Raw genomic sequence first — 20963 nt, 5'->3', positions numbered from 1 at the left:
TAGCCTGGGATGCAGTTTTATGGACCTTGAAGGAGTTAACCTAAGTGTGTACAGTACACATCTCCTGGCTTGCCTGTTCCAGAAGACGATGAAGCCTCCATGCAGGGAACTCATTTGAGCTTCCTAGTTCCCAAAGTCTTCCAGAAACATCCATCAGACAAACCAAACAAAACTGAAAACCACAGAAAACACTGACATGCTCTGCCCCTTAGGGCCTAGCTTGGCACAGAGAGAAGCTTGGGTAAGCTAAACATGGTGATAAACACCTGTAATCCCAGCCCTCAGGAGACAGAGGCAGGAAGGTCAAGGTTAGCTTGAGCTATATAGACCCTGTCTCCAAAACAACACAAACCAAAAGCTCAGGCAACAGTGGAGATTATGCTGCTGATCAAGACAATGCAGGCTGTCTGTCAGGTGGTTGCAAGTCCTGCACAAAAGCCAGGAGGGAGGCATAAAATCGGATACAGTAACACCAACATGTTTTGGGTTTTTTTTTTCTGTTGGTGGTGGTGGTTTTTTTCCTAAAGCCCTGTGGGAAGAAAGCCTTGGGCCTCTCTTTCTTTCTTTCTTTCTTTCTTTCTTTCTTTCTTTCTTTCTTTCTTTCCTGTGACCTACTTAGCAAATATTTCCTTTCCCCTGGCAGCTCTGGCCTCCAGGGGCTGCCCCTCCCCTGCCCCGAGCTTTCTGAATTTCACTGCAGGTCCCAGGAGGAAGCCTTCCACTGCAGGACCACAGCCCAAGGCCAGTTAGCTTGTTTCTAGTGAATACTTTGAAGGAAACCACTCCAAGAGCAATACCCAGAGACAGGCCACAGGCCCTGAGGATAAGCCCTCCTCATCCTCCCTGGACAGTCACATCACTCCCAGCCATTGATGACACACTGAGAAGCAGCTGCAGCCTGTACTGCCAACCCAAAGGGTGTATCAATTCACACTGGGGCCACCACAGAACTGGCCCATGAGGGACTGAGGATGTGATGCTTGACAAAGGCCTTGGGGTGTGGGCACGTGTTTCGGGTGGCAGCAGCCACGTTCTTCAACCTTACTCACTCAAACTCTCATTTGTTCAACAGACAAGAACTCTGCCTGCCCCTGCTGTGTTATGCTGAAGATGGAGCCCCCGCCCCCCAATCAGAAGAGCCAGGCTGTCAACAGTCAAGAAGCTTGAAGTTGGCTCTCTGTACCCCTAGATTCCATGCACAGAGGGCTCCCAGTGAGATACCAAGGAGGCCTAGAAACAGACTTCCCATGCACCACACCATACAGGCCAGTGTGCCTAGAACCTGGACACCCAAGGCATGAGATAAAGTGTAGGAGAGAGGCTGGGCAGGGAAACCTGAGGGAGGGTGTGACAAGAGCTAGGACATGTCAGGTAAGGGGTAACAATAGCTGAAACAAAATTGTGAGAGGGGGTGACTGGTAGGAGGGAGTACCTATGTTGGGACACCTGAGGACAGGGGAGAATCACCTGCGCAAGGGAATGACTGTGTTAGGAACTTGAGTGTGAGTGACTGAGGTGGAAACACTGGAAGGGAGTAACTAGGTGCTAGCTGGGGGGGAGGGGGGGGTGATGGCGGACGACGACGACACACTTGGCTTAAGGGAGTGGCCAAGGCAGAGACACCAGAGAGGAAGATTGGGGTGGGCATACCTGGGAGGGTAGAGTTGATTAACCTGGGGGTTAATGATTGGGATGAGTGAAGTTGCTATTGGGAATACCTGGAAGGCAGGAAGTATGGGTAGATGAATAAAATGAAGGAGTTCCTTAAGAACCCAGTTTTCCCCTTGGGCGGGAAGCATTTTGAGGATCTTGAGGAAGGAAATGCAATATGGGGCTGTGTTTCCTAGATAGACTGCCTGAGACAGGATATGGAGCAACGTATTGGGGGACAAAAATAGGCACACACAGGCAAGTTGGGAGGTGAAAGAATATACTTAGGCCTCGGTTGTGGTGGGGAGATTGCAAGCCTGCACCTTAGGCCGTCAGGCTGAGGCGACAAAAGCCTCAGCCTCAGAAGCAGATATAGATGCAGGTAGCAACAGGTGGGAGGGAAGAGGCCAAGAAGGCTGCTGGGAAGAATAGAGTACCACCTTCAGGACTTGCTGGGAAGAACAGGCCACCGGGTGATCAGATATGAGGTAAGCCAGCTCCCCAACAATGAACAAATTAAGTTTGTGATTCTAAAAGCATCTCTCACTGCATGGAATGGTGCACAGTGCGGGGTCAGAGAGCCAGCAGTGTTGGGGTCTTAGTACAAAGAGGCTGGAGCCACAGCCTGGCCACTCAGTTCTGTACATGTGGCCAAGAATCTGGAACAATCCCTGGAACACACACACACACACACACACACACACACACACACACACACACACACACACACGAACACAGTAACCAAGGAGACCCAAAGATGTTATCAGACCCCCTGGAGTTGATGTTACAGACAACTGTGGAACTCTGGACACTGGGAATTGAACTCGGGTCCTCTGCAAGAGCAGTAAGTGCTCTTAGCACACTTTAAGGGAAAATTTTAAAGCGTTCTTTAAAGGATTCGTGTCCTTCAAGTTGACAAGAGAAAGGAGCCTTAGTAGAGGAGACCTGAGCCACCTGCATTGCTTGACTGACTATAAAAAGAAGCGTAATATGAGGCTGAAAGACAGCCTGGTCCAGAGACCCTGTGGGCTGGAAGATGATTATATTTACAAGAACAGCACATGGGACAGAAATGGGAATAAGCACACACATTTACAAAGAAAGAGAATTTGCTTCTCTGATTTACATCTTGATTAAAGAAGCCACTCAAGATGGAAAAAGAAAAAAGCAAAAATTTCAACTCCAACAGTTTAGAGGAGAGATTCAAACCTATCTTTATAAGGCCTTTCCATGGTGTGGAACACAGTCCCCAAAATCCCTGCTCACACGGCCCGGCCAAAACACACTGAAGTGGAACATAAGGCAAATATTCAGACACAAGGAAATCAGCTCTTTGTAAATAAATCCCTTTCAATTGCAATCATATTGTTGAGTGATAACTGCCAGCTTACTTTATAAAAACACAATGGACGATTAATTGTTGGGCAGCTTATCCAGTGTGAGAAAAAGCAGATCATGAAAGTCCCACCTGCACCACTGAATCCATGCTGTTTACGCTCTGAGACACTCTTACAGGCTTCCCCATGTTTGCTCTAAAAGTCTTCACCAGAACAACTACCTGCTCTAGTTCTTTTTTAAAATCATGAGGGTCCCTTCAGAGGAACATGAAAATCTGTCAAATTATATACTCTGGGTAGATTTTCATCTACTTGACACAAGCTGGAGTCATCTGGGAAGAGGGGAATTCAATTTAGAAAATGCCTCCATCAGATCAGCTTGTGGGGCGTTTCCTTGATTAATGAATGACTGATTAGGAGGGCCCAACCCACTGGGGGGGGGCACCCATGGGTACACCTACCCTGGGTTGTATAAGAAAGCAGACTGAGCCAGCCATGGCAAGTGAGTATGTAAGCAGCATTCCTCCGTGGCTTCTGCTTCAGTTCCTGTCTTGAGTTCCTTCCCTGACTCCCTTCATAATGGACAATAACCTTGAGCCAAACACTCTCCTCCCCAAGTTGCTTTTGGTCATGGTGTTTATCATGGCAATAGAAAGAACTAGGACATCATGCTGGAACCAGTGAAAGACTTCTTGGTCTAAGTTCTGGGGTTTCTGCTTCCTTTCCTAAGTAGAGAAATATCCTTGACTGATACAAGCTGGGGTTCTGTTCCATAAACCTTACACAGCTCGTCTTCAAGGCAGGGCAGTTCAGAGACATCTACATTTTATGGATGTCGGTAAAAATCACCCAGTAATAGTCATGGTTGGTACCCAAGCCTAGGGTGGACCAGAAAGAGTCCCCACACCTTGTTGTGCACACAGGTAACCTGGGTCCCTTGTTAAAAATACACCTGACAAGCCTCATTTGAAAGAGAACTCAAAAAGCCACCTCCCTGGAAGGGAGGTTCGGAGACTGTTGGCCTCAAAGGTTAAATAAACTGGAGGCTTACCTGTTATCTAGTTAAGTTTCTACTGCTGTGATAAAAACACCATGACCACAAGCAACCAGGGGAGGAAAGGGTTTATTTAAGCTTCCAGCTTGTAGTCCATCCACCGGGAAGCCAAGGCGGGAACCTAGGAAGAGGAACTGATGCGAGACCATGGAGGAACACTGCTTCCTGGCTTGTTCCTCCCGGCTTGCTCAACCTGCTTTCTTACAGCGCCCAGGGTGACACCACCCACAATGATCTGAAACCTCCCACATCCATCACCAATCAAGAAAATGCCCCACAGGCTTGCTCACGGGTCCATCCGGTGGGGACGTTTCCCAACTGAGGCTCCCTCCTCCCAACTGAGGCTCCCTCCTCCCAAATACCTTTACTTGTGTCAAGTTGACATGAAACTACTAGTGTGTACATGTGTACAGTTGCTGGATGTAAGCTCTGAAGGCTGGTGGGGTCAGCCATGAGGCACTCACTTAAGCAGGGGTAATTACTCTTCACTCAGTAGCCGCCTAGGCCTGGGTTGTAATGTAACAGGCCTCTTCCCTACATTCCTGCTACATCCTACCATCTCCCACCAATGTTCCAGAGCTGTGAGTTAAACGTCTTCTCTTCAGCCCATCCTCGTGTATACAGCTATATCACAGTTACCTGGAGTCTACCATTTAACGAATTTAGGCATTCGGGAATGTTGAAATGACTGTCACCTACACTAAAGCCTGACACGCGTCGGGACAGACAGCTAGCTACCCAAGAACTCAAGGGAACCACATGGGCTATTTCCATAATGACCTTGTCCTTTTCGAATCCTTCTCTTCATTCCATAAACAATGCACAAACTCGTGCATAACCACCCTCAAGGATCGGCAGAAGATAAATTCAACATGAAGTACAAGAAGCCTTGAGCTCCTCACGGCAAGCAATAGCGCAAACAGCAATAGATCACCTTTCCGCTTTCCCAGCATATTCTATTAGAACTGCAGATAAGTCACCCCCCTCGGAGAAAACAGTGCTGTCATACCTGATATATGCAAATCTTCTCTAATGAGACTTCTACTCTTTTTCCTAAACACAGTTTCATGTGTACAAAAACGGCTTTCTTCCCCAAAAGTCAAAATGTCTCCAGTATGCATACATTTGGAGCAAAGCATAAATGAGTGATTTTGGCAAACCTTTCTTTCAAAAACAAAAAAAAAAAACAAAAAAAAAAACTGCTCAGAATGTCACCTACAAAAACAACCCCCATTCTGCTCAATAGGTGAGTTCCTGAGCTCCTGACCAAAATTCTTTCTTTGTTTGTTGTTTGTTTGTTTGTTTGTTTGTTTGAAGACAGGGTTTCTCTGTGTAACAGCCCTGGCTGTCCTGGAACTTTGTAGAGCAGGCTAGCCTGGAACTCCCAGAGCTCTGCCTGCCTCTAAGATGTGCACCACCACCGCCCTGCTCTGACCCAAATTTCTAACTGTTCATCGACCCAAAACCTGAACAATTTACATGGACCCTAAATGTAACTTGTCCAGAACTCATCACCCTCACCTCTCTGCCCCCTCAAAATTAAAAGTCAAGTTAGGTAACCCCACGGAACTGTATACCTCAACTTATACCTAATCGATTTTCTATTATATATATTTAACCACAATTTTTAAAAAAATCTTTTAATTCTGGCCCTCCTCTAAGTGCCTACATCAGAACCCAGACACTCTCTTCTGGACAATTTCTTACAGAAATCGGTATTAGTAGAGCACATGCCTACCTTACACAAAGACCCTGGAAATTTTTTTTTTTTTTTTTTTTTTTTTTTTTTTTTTAGTGTGTGTGTGTGTGTGTGTGTGTGTGTGTGTGTGATGTTGGGAACCACACCCTGGTCCTCTGGAAGATCGACAAGTGCTCTTAATCACTGAGCCATCTCTCCAGTCTGAAGACCCTGGCATTTGGTCTCCAGGTGAAAAAAAAACAAAACAGGAAATGAAAAAATGACTCATTCTTACCCCTATCCTCTCTCAGCCCACTACTCCAATCAGTCATTGAGTCTGGAAGCTTCTCTCCTTCTTTTCAAATAGTTTTAAGAATTACCATATGAAGGGGAGCAGAAGGTTTTTAGTTGCGGGGGGGGGGGGGGGGGGGGGTAGGGGAGAAGGGGAGGGAGAGGGAACTGGGATTGACATGTAAAACAATCTTGTTTCTATTTCAAATTTTAAAAAATCTGCAAAAAAAAAAAAAGAATTACCATATGAAGTAACGTGTTTCATTATGGCATCTTCATATCCATGTGTCATTATGCTTCTCTCCAGACTATACCCCAAGTCCTCATGAATCCCTCTAGTCCCTGTCTCACAGGACAGCCAGAACAAGCTTCATTAGGCGACCGTCAAGTCATGCACAGCTCTTCAACCAGACCACCCACAAGGCTGGTATCTGATGTGCCCCGAATGTCCTGCTGCCTCTTTGCTTAAACTCTCCAGCCTGCTGTTCTTTCTCTACTTGAATTCTTCACCTCCACTTTCTTCCCACTGGCATGCTTGCTTCTCCCTTCCAATTACCTGCTTTCTCCTCCCCCTTCAAGGTTGAGCTTACAGTGACACCACTTCCTCCAGGAAGCCTTCATTGATCTAAAGGTTGCTCAAACCTCAACACTATTGACATTTGGAGCCCAATAACGAAAGTGATGGCAGGGCAGAGCTGTCCTGTGCCCTGTTGGATGCTTCTTAACAGCCATTCTCAACCTGTGGGCCATGACCCCGCCCCCTTGGGGTCAAAAGACCCTTTTACAGACATCACCTAAGACCATCAGAAAACACAGATATTCACATTATGATCCATAACAGTAGCAAATTACAGTTATGAAGTAGCAACGAAAATGATGTTATTGGGGGGTTGGGGGTGGGCACCACAACATGAGGAACTGTATTAAACTCCCAGCATTAGGAAGGTTGAGAACCACTGCTTCACAACACCCCTGGCTCTGGATGCCACACAGATGACCCAGGGACATCCAAAAAGTCTCCCACCATTAACAAGTGTTACTCTGTTGCCAACTGCCACACTAGAACAGACAGAAGGCAAGATCCTCCCTGCAACATGTTTTCAAAGTGACCTGAAATTAGCAGGAGGCAGTTAGTTTCTGGTTTAATTACTGAATGTTACTTTCCCTCCTATGCAGCTATCTCCACAAGAGTGGGGCTGTAGCTCAGTCTTGTTCCTGGAACACCTCAGTACCCAACGCACAACAGGTCCTCAAAATTTACCTTTGAATAATGAAACTCCAAATAGTCTTTTTTTCTTAGTGGTCTTTTTAATTATTTTAAAAATCAACTCCATCTAGCAATTCAAAGATGCTCCTCCACTGAATGTGGTTTCCTTTGGGGCTTGGAGAAGAACACTGAAGTCATGGGATTACAGGGTCAAGCCCATGACCAAGTAGTTTATGCCAACTTGCTGAGGGTGGGTCCCAAATGACAACAAATCCATCTGGAGAATTAAAACCACTGCCAGCAATATCTATAAGTGGCTTAAGAAACAAAAGGGGAATTTGCAAAATAAAATTTTAAAAAAGAACAAAAAAAGCAACAACAATAAAAAAAAACCACACACAAAAGAACTCGTAGTTAGGTTTGACTCTTTCTGTCTTCAAATTTCTGATTCACCATAATGAAAAGAATCTGAACAAGACTTGGCTCAGAAGAAAAAAAAAAAATCAACCCAATTTGGCAGGTGCTAAGAAATACAATCTTGGCTCACTCAGAGAACAGACAGGGATGTGAAAGATAAAAGCTAATAGCTATTATTTCACCATTGGTTCAAATCATCTTCTCCACAGAGGTATCAATTAAGATTGGGTTTGGCTGCATATAATCTCCTGCAATACAAGGCTGCAAGTAGGTGACAGACAGGGCTGGCGTGGCACTCTGAATCCATCTAGTACTCAGGCTGTTTCCTTCCCTCTAGCTGCTTTCCAATTCCAAGGTAATCTCATGGCCAAAATGTGATCTTCAGAGCTCCAGCCATCCGATCCACTCACCCCAACCAGAAGGACGCTGAGACAAACCTTAAAGGGTCTATACCCTGACTACACCAAACACTTTAAATGAGCATCCCCATAATCCTCACAGATATTTCCTTGGTCACCCCAATCTGCAAGAGCCACTGAGAAATTTCTCATAATGACATCACCATTATCCTTCCACCCATCCTTTTAAACCCCGTATCATCCAAATAAGCCTGGATAGGAAAAGAAGAGCCAAAAGCTACAAGGTAGCTAACAGTCTCTGCTATGATGGATTCAGTATGTTAAAACTGTGTGCCACAGCAAAATTTCCAGGGGCCTATCAAGTCCACACCTTGAATTCTATATAAAACAATGAAGGTTCAAAGCCACTAAAAGCCATACAGCTAACGAATGGTAACCAAGAGGCTGTAAATCTCACTCTGGAACTCATTCCAGACATTAGAACTGAATCCGCCATGAATTCTGTCTGCATACACAAAGGTTTAAAATAAAATTTCTATATTGACTCTCCTCAAAAAGAAAAAAAATAAATGTGCTAGTGTGTGAGAATACTACCCAGTCAGACAGTGTGTGGCCACTCCTAAAATGGCTGTATGTAAACCTGGCAGTGGTGGTGCACACCTTTAACCCTAGCACTCAGGGGGGCAGAGGCAAGTGGGTCTCTGTGAGTTCGAAGCCAGCCTGGTCTATAGAGTGAGTTCCAGGATGATCAGAGCTGTTACTCTGAGAAACCCTGTCTTGGAAAACAAAAAGGTCCAGGGTGGAGGAGTGGGGGGTGGAGTTTAAGGTACTTCTAAACCATTAGAATTATTCAATGACTCAGAATTCATGTCACATTTTCTCTTCCAAAAGAACTCTAAGTGGGGGCAATATCTTTAGACATTTTGGTGTCTCTCCCCTTATATCAAAGTATAGAACAATCAACACCAGGCCTGAAAGAAAGAAAGCAGCTGAAGTCTGTTCACACAACCCAGGAATCTCACAGGGACGTGGATTTTTTAAGGTTACTTTATTTTTAGTACACTTATATGAATAATTTGTAGTCTGGATGTGTACCAAATGTGTGCCTGGTACCCACGGAGGTCAGAAGAGGGCATTAGAACCCCAAGAACTGGAGTTACAAATGGTTGTGAACTGCCATGTGGGTGCTGGGAACTGAACCCTCTGGAAGATCAGCCAGTGCTCGTTAACCACTGAGCCATCTCTCCAGGAACCTTTTAAGGAATTTTATATCTCATTTATTGTGCTTATCTAACAACTTTGTGAGGTTCGGAGGCATCTCTAAAAATGTGTTGACATTTTAGTTCATTCTGAATGTCCTTTGCTGTGTTACCAAATCAAATATCCCCTTAAGGGCATTAAAATGTAGACACAGAAATAACTAATGTAGCTTTCAGCCTATATGCTGCATCTGTGATATACAAATATTATTATTAAATGCAATGCTACAAATAGAATGCTAATTTCAGCTACCACCCACCCATTTGGTTAGCTGCAAAACCTCCAGGCAATACTGCAATGGAAGCAGCCTCAGTCACCCGGTTTTCCACACTCTTGCCTGCCCTTCTCCCAGGGCTCCACAGTGCTCTCATCCACCAATGAGCTCTGGCCAAATTCTCCATGATCAATTGCCACCTTCTGGATCCAAGGTGCCCTAACATTTTAAATTCAGTGTTGCCAAATTAATCATGTGAGTGAACAATTAATTACGAGCTAATCTAGCTCAATTTTCTCACACTTAGTGAGCACCTGAAGAAATGCCAGGGGTATTCAGAGAAAAACAAAAAATGTCCCTATTCGGAAAGCATAAATCCAAATAAAAGCGAGCTGTCTCGGCTCTCGTGGACTAAGTCTTTCCCTAAACTGCACTATTCTGCCATTTCTAAAAATCTGAAATTCTGCCTTTTCAGAAACAGGAAACACAGCACAGGCAAGTCAGGGTTAGAGAAAGTATTATAATGACAAGCTGAAAAGAGTCTTTTTTTTTTTTTAACCCACGCTTTCAAACTTGAACCAATATCATAAAAAGTCATTCACAGTGACTTTTTAACTTTTTCTCACACCATCTTAGCTAACGGGGGGAGGAAACGCCTTCAGAAAATCGGGGGGGAAAGGAATGGGCCGAGCCGGACTGCCTGAAATCAGTTCTCTGATTTTCCCAGGGAATCCTCACGGAGGCCCCAAGGCTCAGCAGGGCACCCCTGGTCCCCCTCCCTCTCCTCGCCCAACCCCGTTAGGAAGAAGGCGGGTCAAGTTTGTAGGTTCCTAGGGAAGAGGGCAGAGGGCCCCGGAAAATTGCACCGGCTAAGGATACGGGGGCGGGGCGGGGGGGAGCACAAGGATCACAGGGGGCACCGTGGCGCACAGGGTGTGTTAACGGCTGAAGGTTGTGCAAGGTTGGGTGGGGTCACAACAGACACACGGTGGGGCGCAAACAGTACTCAAAGCAAGACAGAGAGTGCATGACTGGGGACTTGGGCGGCACATAGTAGGACACAGGTCATGCACAGCTGGGCATCCAGGGTGTATATGGTTAGGCACGGGAAGGGGATGCCCATGGCAGAACACAGGTTATGCCCAGCCGGAGGAACTGCGTGCACAGGGCCGGACGCAGAGGGTGAACAAGGTGGAGTAGTCGGATGCACACAGTGGGATGCAGGGTACACACCGTGAAGAGGAGGCGGGGAGAGGTTTGCACAGGGTCGGGAGTGCTCGAACATGGAGGGACTCGGGATATGCACGGTGGGGCACCGGGAATGTACACGGTGGGGCGCGGGATGTGCACAAGATGGGGTGTAGGGGTTAACATCTAAGGGGATGTGGTGCACACCAGTGTACACATGAGTGAACAGCTGTGGGAAGCTAGGGGGTGCACAAGGTGGAGAGAGGGGTTCACAGGGTGTGGAGTAGGGGGTGCGCACCGCGGGACGCATGGGGTGCACACAGTGGGGCGCAGAGTGTCCACGGCCGGCCGTGGCACGCAAGCAGTGGGGCACGAGGTAGAGACGGTGGGGCGCGGAGTGCACACGGCAGGGCGCGGGATGCACTCGGAGGGACGCGCGGTGCACACGGCGGGGCGCTGGGGCCGCAAAGAGCGGGGTGCACATAGTGGGGCGCGGGATGTGTACGGCGGGGCGCGCGGGCGGCGGGCAAGGGCAGGCACGGCGCGGCCTCTTGCAAAGTTTCTAGCAGTTGCGCGGCGCAGGCTCCCGACCCTGCCGCGCCCTCCCCACCCGCCCGCCTGCCCCGGCGGAAGAAGGCGGAGATGGAGAGGGCGCGGGCCAGGGGTGGCGCCGCTAGAGGGCGCTGCGGCCGGGACGGGGCGGGACGGGGCGGGAGGCAGCCGGAACCGCGCGGGGGCGGCCAGCAGCCCCGGGCTCTCTCCCTCCCCACGCCGCGCCTGGGCCGTGCGCTACTTACCCACGGAGCAGCTCAGCAGCGCCAGCAGCGCAGGCGGCTGCATCCCGACAGCGGAGTCTGCGCGCCCTTCCCGGAGTCGAGCTGCGCGGACGCCCTGCGCGCCTGACCCTTCTCCCGCTCCCCTCCTCCTTCCCGGCGCCGCGCCGGCTCGGCCTGCGCCCTCTGGCGGCCGGGAGCGGGAGCGCCCCAGTGTGCGCTCGCAGCAGCCGCGGATGTAGGTGGTCCTGCTGCCCAACTGGACCGCGCCCTCCTCTGGGCGTCTGACCTCAGCGTCTTCTTTCTGCCTTCATGCCCTTCCCTTCCCGGTCCTTCCTTCCCCATCCCCAGCAAGAGATCACTCACTCCCCTTACTGTGCCCCAAGTGAAAGAGGAAGGATCATTTTTTTTTCTTCCCTGCTAATGGACTATGTTCTGTTTTTATAAAAAGCAAAATCAATAATTCAACTCTTAATATTGTTGGCACCGATGTTCTACTTTGATGAAGGTGTTTTTAATCAGCTCAACTAATTTACTTAATATCCTCTTTTTAAGTGGAATTTGATCAATAGCTTTGGCCCGCAGTTTTGCTGTTAATAGATGTTGATGTAAAGCTAATCTTTTATAAATGTATTTTGAGTGTTCACCATGATGGAAGAAGGGGGTATACTTTTATTCAAAATACCTGATGAAAATGAATCAATTTGAAATACAGAGGAGTATGGTGATGTGGGAAAACCTCATAAGCAAAGTCCCTTCTCGCATAGAACCATGAAGGGTCTCCCTCCCATATAGGAACAGTTGCCGCCTGAGGGGCTTACTCAATACATTGTAGTGGACTGAAGAGGGAAACTCACAAGAATCAGAGAACCCTTCCCAGAAATCACGTTTTCTCTTGTGTCTCTGAGGACAAGAATAAGACCAAGTGTGCATCCTTGACTTGAGTCAGGGTTGCCTTTCAGTGACTCTGATCATAGGACAAATGGACTCAATGGACATTCTCTGTCAATCACGGATAGAAAGAATTTCAGAGCAAGCCTGCTCATAAGGACTTTGACGGTCGTATTTCTTAGTGTTGATGCGTCTACAAGTCAACTCTTGTAGACTAATGCCAATCTCTTGACTAAGTTCTTACATTTAATGAAGACCAGCATTAATTTTTTTTTCTAAATCCATGGCTGAGTTGCTTTGGCTCCTTGACCCTTCTTGGGAAATTCTGAAACTTGTAGATAGTTTCCCATTTCCAAAGTTGTCTAGCTTTCCCTCAGGAAGTATTCCTTCCCTATGTTAGACACCAGATAATATAAGCAAGATGTAAATTGAGAGACGAGTCTAGTAGCTGAGTAACTCAGCTGAAGACTCTACTTTGGTGGCAAACACTTTGAGAGCATAGTGGATCAGAGTTTTCATCGGAATTTATCCTGAGAGGCTGGAGAGATGGCTCTGCAGATAGACTTACTTTCCGCCGCTGGCCCCAAATAATGACACAAAGACTTCTTATTAATTATGAAATTTTGGCCTTTAGCTTAGGCTTGTCTCAACTAGCTCTTATAATTTAAATTAACCCATTTATATTAATCTATGTTCTGTCACATGGTGTTCCTTCCCTCTGTCTTGCCTTGCACCTCCTATTTCCTGTCCTTCCAGCTGGTAACTCCACCTTTCTTCTTCTCGGAGTCCTCTCTGCCCCCGGAAGTCCCACCTAATCTCTATCTATTGGCTGTTCAGATTTTATTACACCAATCACACCAATGTATCTTCACACACTGTACAGGTATCCCACAACATGGCTCAGTGTTTATAGAGCATGTCCTGATCTCCCAGACAACCCAAGTTCTGTTCCCAACATGTACATCTGTTGGCTCATAACTGCCTATAACTCAAAGTCCAGGGTGATGTGATGCCTCTGGCTCCCATGGGCACATTCACATGTGTGTGCCTACAAGCAGGCTCACACTTGTATACATACATTTTAGTTATTAAATTAAAATCAATAAAATACAGATGCTTAATTAAAGACTTCATCATGATACAACATTATCGTATTCCAGGACAAGTGCAGGAAATTAAACTCTAAGGACAAGAGCACATCCCTTATGTAATGAACTTGTCCACCTTCTGCCTCTCTACAGAGGATGATAAACAGATCATCACACGGCTCCATAGCTCACATTTGAAAAAGGATTGCCTTTCAGTGATGCTGGCCATATGATAAATGGACTCCCTGGAAGTCCTCTTCTGATCACTAGTAGAAAGACTCCCCAAGGAAACCTGCTCACGGTGGTACTGACAGACACACAATGAGGCTCGCCTATTACATTCACACTGAGGGGACAGTTCTCCACAGGAAAAAATAAATCCCCAACATTCCAAGATAGTGACACGGAGAAGAGCAGGCCATAGTTCTATTTTTCTTGCGATTCTCTCACCTTAATATGCATTGTCACCCCCAAGATGGCTTCTGAGATTGTCCATCTTTCCTTGTTGGAGGACAGGGTGAGAAGCACAAGCTAGCACAAGCCATCTCTCCTTGAGGACCCTACAGAAACATGATTGAGACATGATGGTGGTTTTTAAAATAATTAAAATTTAAGTAATTTAAAACAACCTGTATATATACCTAAGGAAAACAATGCAAATACATATTCGTAAAGTCATTGGTAGCCAGCAGTCTAATTAACAACTTCTCTATGGATGGTTGATCTTAGAGCAACATAGGTTCTTAAGGCAATACTCTTCATTCAAATGACAGTATTGGCTGATGGACCTTTGCTAGGCCCTGAGATGTGTAATTGGAACTGAGTCTAAGAAATCCTTAGTCCAGTTAGAAAGACAGAATTTCCCTAACCTGCCATGCAACCAATGATTATTCGGCACAGGCAGGTGGCAGGAACACGTTGGAACACAGAGGAATATATGACACCTTTCAAACCCTTAGGAACTAATCATAAAAATAGAAGTGACTTTTGTATAACTTCTTAAAAGAGAAATAGCAAGTCTCTGGGCTGAGAGAATGAGGGGATCTGTCTGGTCCCAGGCAGAGGTATGGTATGCATATGGCAGATCAGTCAAAGGCAGTGAGATGGACTAGGAGAAAAACTTCTGGGTTGGCTCCCTCCAGCCTGCTGCCTCTCTCCTGTGAGTCTGAATAGGCCCTCAGGTTTCCCAGTGGACACTTTCAGATGCTTGCTGTCCCTCCAGGCCTGATTTCAGGCCTGAAGCAAATTAGTAACTGGCACATCCCAGGAGGTCCATTCTTTTCTCAAACCAGGAAGTAGCTTTCTGAGTTATAAGGGAGCTGAAGGATTATTTCCCAAACTAAAGTCAGGACTGGAATCTGAAGGAGGACTAGAAAGGCAAGAAGCAGTTCTTTAAGACTTCAGCTTATTAAATCAGACCTGTAATATAATGCTTTAGCCACTGGCTGGTATAGTACTTTTTTGTCAGGACGGCCAGCCCTCAAATAATGTTATGGAGCCAGTCGTTGATGGCCCATGCTTTTAATCCTAGCACTCGGGAGGCAGAGACAGGTGGACCTCTGTGAGTTCAAGACCAGCCTGGTCTACAAGAGCTAGTTCCAGGACAGCCTCCAAAGCCACAAAGAAACCCTGTCTCAAAAAAAAAAAAATGATATGGAAACTTTAATAATTATGAAAGTTTAGCCTTTAGCTTAGATTTGTCTCAACCAGCTCTTATAACTTAAATTAACCCATTTATATTCATTTACATTCTGCCAAGGGCTTGTTACTTCTGTTCCAGCTTGCACCTCCTGTTTCCTCTCCACATCTGACTGGTGACTATGCCTTCCTTCTTCCCAGAGTTCTCTCTGTTCAGAAGTCCCACCTATACCTCCTGCCTAGCTATTGGTCATTCAGGTTTTTATTACACCAACCACAGCAATACAACTTCACACAGTGTACAAATATCCCATAATATCTCCACCTTTTGTCTAAATAACAAGGAAAAGTTTTAACTCAAGCATAGTAAAACTATATACAATAAGAACGATTTTCAAGTAAGAATTACATTTACAATGTCAGTCCATTTGTGTTTGTCAAATTTGGAGAAATTATTTTTATTATCTATCCTATCTTGATGAGTCTAAAGTTTTATACTTAAACCATTTTTATCATAACTTGTAATATCATCCTAAAAATATCTTTGTAGACCTTAAAACATTTTTTTAGATAAACAACTTAAGCTTTTATGTCTCTCAACCTTATAAACTTTACACTTCTTTGTGAGCTTCTTTTCTAAATTTGGTAACAATGAAAACTGTAACTGTAACTATCTAGTCTTCAACCCCACCAAAGACCTGAGGAGGATATAATATTACCTGAATAAACAGGAAGTACAGAGCAAGAATCTTCCAAAATTACAGAAATGACAGAAACAACTGGCTGCCTGGACAGTCACCCAAGGTTCCTCTGCAATGTTGGGGCATCCATCTTCAGCCTACATGCCTAGAATACCTGGCAGACTTTTCTATGAAGCAGGAATTTTGAAGGACTGTCCTAACTTGTCTTGGCAGAGTTTGGCAGTCACCTTCATTTGTGTTCTGCTTGTTCAGTTTGTACAGCATACTGTCAGCAGTTGAGGAAAGAGAAGTTTCTTGCTCAATGGCTGGTTTTGCCACAATAAAAGCAAACTCTATATGGAGGTTCTTTGATGCCCAGCATCCTTTTTTGAAGTAGATTTATACTGTCAGGAGCAGATGTGTCTTACTGTTATGAAAACATCTTAAATGTTTATTAAATTGTTTATTTGTTTATTAAATTGTTTATTAAATTGTTTATTAAATTGTTTATTAAATTGTTTATTAATTGTTATTAAAACATCTTAAATGCCATATTCTGTAGGCATACCTAATATGACTACAAGTTTGATTGTTATAGCTGACTAACTACTAATCTGCATTTCTTAATTATCCTAAACAGTTTATAATAATAGCTTTCAAAGTCTATAACTTTACATTGCATTTTTAAATAAAGTGAACAGGTATAATACCTTAAACAAGAATAGAAACATATATACAGTATAACAAAAATAACCTTAAATTTGTATTAATATACAAAAATCCATACCAATATAAAATATTTTAGATTAATAGTTGCTTTTTTAATTTAAAAGCAGATGCAACAATTAGATCCCTGAATCTAATCTCCTTTGCTCAGTTTTCTCCCTGACCATGACCAATGACAACTTGTAACACCCCCCCCAAAATGAAAATAAACACCCATAATCCATTGAATGAGCAAAACCATCCATCTCACCTCTTGGTAATGCAGTCATTGTGTTCCTTAGATTGCTTTCTGTTGTTTAGGGGTGATGGAATATGTAGGGAACCCTGAGAAAACTGGAACAATGGTCAAGTCCTGGGAGAGCTAGCTGTATTATTTTTGTTTAGTCTCTGTGTGGTGGGAAAGTGTAGAGCTTACCTGAAGAGTCCTTGCTGGAGTAGTCTTTGAGGTTGGACTATCTCAGCTAGCAGCTTCAAAGTTGTTCTGAATGCAAAATCTCAAGGAAACTATAACAGAGGCATTCTGAGAGGTTGGTTCACCTGGGCTACTTGCCTTCATTGGTGTCTGGTCCTTTTTTTTCTGAAAACACATAAAGTTTTAAAAATAACATATATAATACAGATATATATGTATATATATATATCTGTATTAACATAAGTATGTAATGTTCATTGTGTAAAGGTCATCAAAGATTTTTTTTTGTTTTATGTTTGAGCATGTAAAATCCATCTGCTAACTTTAAAAGTTTGTTTGGACTGTATAATCAAACCTCTACCCATGCCATATGAAAAGATGGCATCCAATAATAAGTCATGAAGACTTTGTAGACAATAAGATTCATCATGTCTCATCCAATCTCAGAGCTGTTCTGTGTAGAGGGATCAGCGTATACATCACCTGTCCTGTAGTCTTTCTTGGTTTCTTTTTTCATTTCTGCAGCCAAGATTTTCAGGAGGTCTCCCTCAGTAAAATCTGATCTTTATTAATTTTGAAAAAGTCCATAGCTTTTTGTTTCCTATGGAAACAAAAGCAAAACCTCTCCCCAATGCACCATATTTTCTAACTTGCATTCTGAAGTTAAGACATTTTAAAGATACATAGGTTGGTTTAAGTTAACAGTTTCCATAATCCAGTGTCTCTCAGAAGCTATTGTTTTTTGATCGTTAGCATTTAAAAAGTTCTCGGTCAACAAAGCACCATACAGGATCCAGACACCCTTTGTATTTCCCATCGTTACCTGGCTTATATTTTTATGTTACTTTATTCTCTCTTTAAAGACTTTATTATTTTTAAAGTATTTGTTTATTTTTCTATGATTATCTATACAAATTTCTTTTCTTTCTTCAGCATCTAAGCACATTTTTAAATACACTGTAACCTATCCAGAGGTTTTCTTGCCTGGACCTGACTTTACTAAGCACCTGCAGTTGTGCACTTGCAGAGTTCTCTGGAAGTGAGTCAAACCTTAAACTGCTAATCAGAGGCTAGGCCCTTCTCCACTAGCACAGGGTCTGGTGGCTGGCTCCACTCACTTTGGGTCAGTGAGAGGGGAGCTTTATGCCCGGGACCCTGAACTGGACCTGTCTATCTACCTCAGCTCAGGGAAATTTCCCAGTTCACACTGTAGGAGGCATTTCTACCTCGTCTCCCACCACTACGTAGCAGCAGCGTATCGCCTGCTGCTCATAAACCTCATTCAAATGCTGACTAGCAGGGCCTCTGAAAAGAGCCACACCTCTGTATTTCGCTAGCACTGAGCCTACCCAAGAGACTGTGGTCACCAGAAATCTTTCTCAGGCCTTATGTGGATTTATGTGCCCCATGTTGGGTACCAAATGTAGTCATACATTTTTGTCTGGACTACCAGCCTGTAAATAATGACATGGAAACTTTAGTAATTATGAAAGTTTGACCTTGTCTCAACTAGCTCTTATAACTTAAATTAACCCACTTAAATTAATCCACATTCTACACATCACAGTGCCTCTCTTCCATCTTGTGTCTCCTGTTTCCTCTCTGTGTCTGGCGGGTGACTCTCCATTTCTTCTTTCCACGTTTCTCTCTGTGTCCGAAAAGCCCCACCTCCTTCCTAGCTATTGACCGTTCAGCTCTCTATTACACCAATCATAGCAATACATCGCACACAGTGTACAAATATCCCACAACAGGCTAGCCTTCCCCTCAACCCAGAAATCTGTACTCCAGATAACTGGAGGGATCATTTCACCAAACACCTTCAAGGTAATAAGAGGATCTTTAGCCTCCACGGAAGAAAGACAGGAAGATAAGAGACCACAGTCATGGCAAGTGCTCATGAAAAAGACTAGGATGCTCTAACATGATGTCTCCAAGCCCGAGGGTCTTATCTCACTTTACTTCCAAAGTTATTCAAAAATCATAGAGAGACACCTTCTGTCAAACCAAACACTTACCCAAGGTTCCCACTCAAAGAGTTTTCACCAAAGGATTCTCACGGCCTACCAACTCCAAACCAAGAGCCAAGAACCACAACTCAGATCACCATCTCACCTCTAGAGGCATCCCAAACAAACCCCAGAAATCTGAAGCCCTTTGACATCTGATTTCTATTCTCTTGATGTCCCAGAAGTGTAAAGTGTCTGTCCACAGATGAGCCACCTCCTAGGACTTCTCATTAGAACTAGATGATCCACTTGGATACGTTGTTCTCCTTCCCCGAGTCAGGCCCCCTCCTCACCCTGGTTGTTATAAAGACCAGGGATCCATCATGAAAGGCAGGAGCATCGGGAAGTGAGGTATGTGGTCCACTTATTCCACAGCCAGTGTGAAATTTGATGCTATTGCTAAAAGCTAGCCGGTCAGTTTACACCATCTGCTTGCAGATGTAGGATCTTGACTAAATAAGCCCGCCAAAATTAGCGGAAAACATTTTCACGAATTCACGGACAAACACTCATGGAGGAACTGTGTGTGCCAGGCTCTCCTATTGGCATGACAGTGGGAGGGGGAAACCCTTTCCTGGTGTATCATACCCTATCAGGGGGACCAAGACACACAGAGTGACCATGAACCCGTGTATGAGCACATCCTTTGAGAAGCCTGGGAACAGAGTGAGATGGAAGGGCAAAGGAGAAGGAAGTCACGGAGCAGGGGTGGGGGAAGGGCTTTTGTGGATGGCACTGTTACAGGCAAGCTGCGGCAGATAAAGAAAGGCATTCCAAACAGGGGACGGGCAAGTGTTGACCTGTAAGCTGGAAACTGTAACCATTCAGGGGCAGTTGAGTGATCTCATAAGGAACACCAAAGGGAAGCTGGCTAGGACCACATCCTGGCTGCCTTGCCAAGGAGGCTGACCTTCCTGGAAGGACACTGAGGCTGTTGGAGAAGCTATACTGGCTGCCAGCAAGAACACAACTTCCACCGTGGGCCCATAGCTCTTGATGCCTGTCTTGTGTCCTAACTGCAGCCTCGCTCAGAGAAGTGATAAATGAATATTTCACGATACAGTGAAGTCACAGATGATGCCCATGTGTACTGCGACTGAAAGAATGAACAATGCCTGAGAAAATCAATTCAGTGGCAATGTTATGGATACATATGAGAAATACATGCCACCGCTAAGCATTCTGGCAGTTACTTTTAAGTATATTATTTCATTTAACCTTCACCAAAAAAAAAATAATAATAATTCCAATCCCAAAGACAAAAAAAGGCCATTCTTTTTTTTTTTTTCTACTTTTCCTTTGAGATGGGGTCTTACTGTGTATACATCCCAGGCCTGCTGGGAACTTTCAATCCTCTACTCAGACAGACTCCCACTCTCTAGATTAGTAAAATGAATCTCAAGAGGGTCTAATACCAGAAGCCAGAACTGCCTGTGATGACAACTGTGCTCTGTAGTGGGGCAAGAGTTGTGAAATGGAAGGAAAGAGTCACTGTGACAGTGTGACAGAGGTCAGACCCGTTATGGGTGGATACTGGCTGGCACCAAGTAAGACAGCACAGAAGGGATCGACGAAGCAATTAATTAAAATGGGTCTCAGCCAAAAGGATGAGTTTGTGGAGAAAAATGAAAGATTACAATCAATGCTAGCACTCGAGCAGGATGCCTTTACAGCATCAGTTGGTTCATGGTGATGCTCTGGGCACTTCTCATATGCCAGGCACTATGTTCAGTGCGTTACGTGCGCTTTTGTCAATCTTCCATTCAATTTGCCAAACAGTTTCACTATCGTCACATTGTCTTAAGTGGGTTAGCGTGATGGTTGGTTTTCATTGTTAACACAATATGGACTCACCAGGATAGAGACTCTCAGTGAGGGACTGACTGTCTAAGTCAGGCTGGCCTGTGGACAAGTCTGTGGGCGAATGTCTTATTACATTAACTAAGGTGGGAAGACCCAGCCCACTGTGGGCAGCACCATCCCCTGAGTGTGGGTCATGGACTGTGGAAGAATAGAAAGGGGGTTGAACATTAGGATGCATGTGCACAAGGTCTGCTCTTAACTGTGCTTCAAGCGCCTGCTTTGACTTTC

At 44.9% G+C, this 20963-nt stretch overlaps 1 protein-coding gene across 1 annotated transcript in view; it reads right to left on the bottom strand.

Annotated features, from left to right (window-relative positions):
- Positions 1-11626, bottom strand: part of B3glct (beta 3-glucosyltransferase) — an 83525-nt gene extending 71899 nt beyond the window's left edge. The window contains exon 1 of the mRNA XM_027413736.2: positions 11453-11626. Coding sequence (XP_027269537.1) covers positions 11453-11495 — 43 coding nt within the window. The 5' untranslated portion in view covers positions 11496-11626. The remainder of the gene's footprint in view (positions 1-11452) is intronic.
- Between the last annotated feature and the right edge of the window lie 9337 nt (positions 11627-20963).

Source organism: Cricetulus griseus, chromosome 4 (assembly GCF_003668045.3).
Source record: "Cricetulus griseus strain 17A/GY chromosome 4, alternate assembly CriGri-PICRH-1.0, whole genome shotgun sequence".
Taxonomy (NCBI): Eukaryota; Metazoa; Chordata; class Mammalia; order Rodentia; family Cricetidae; genus Cricetulus; species Cricetulus griseus.
The sequence above is the reverse complement of the archived record's forward strand: the minus strand, read 5'-3'. Positions and strand labels throughout refer to the sequence as shown.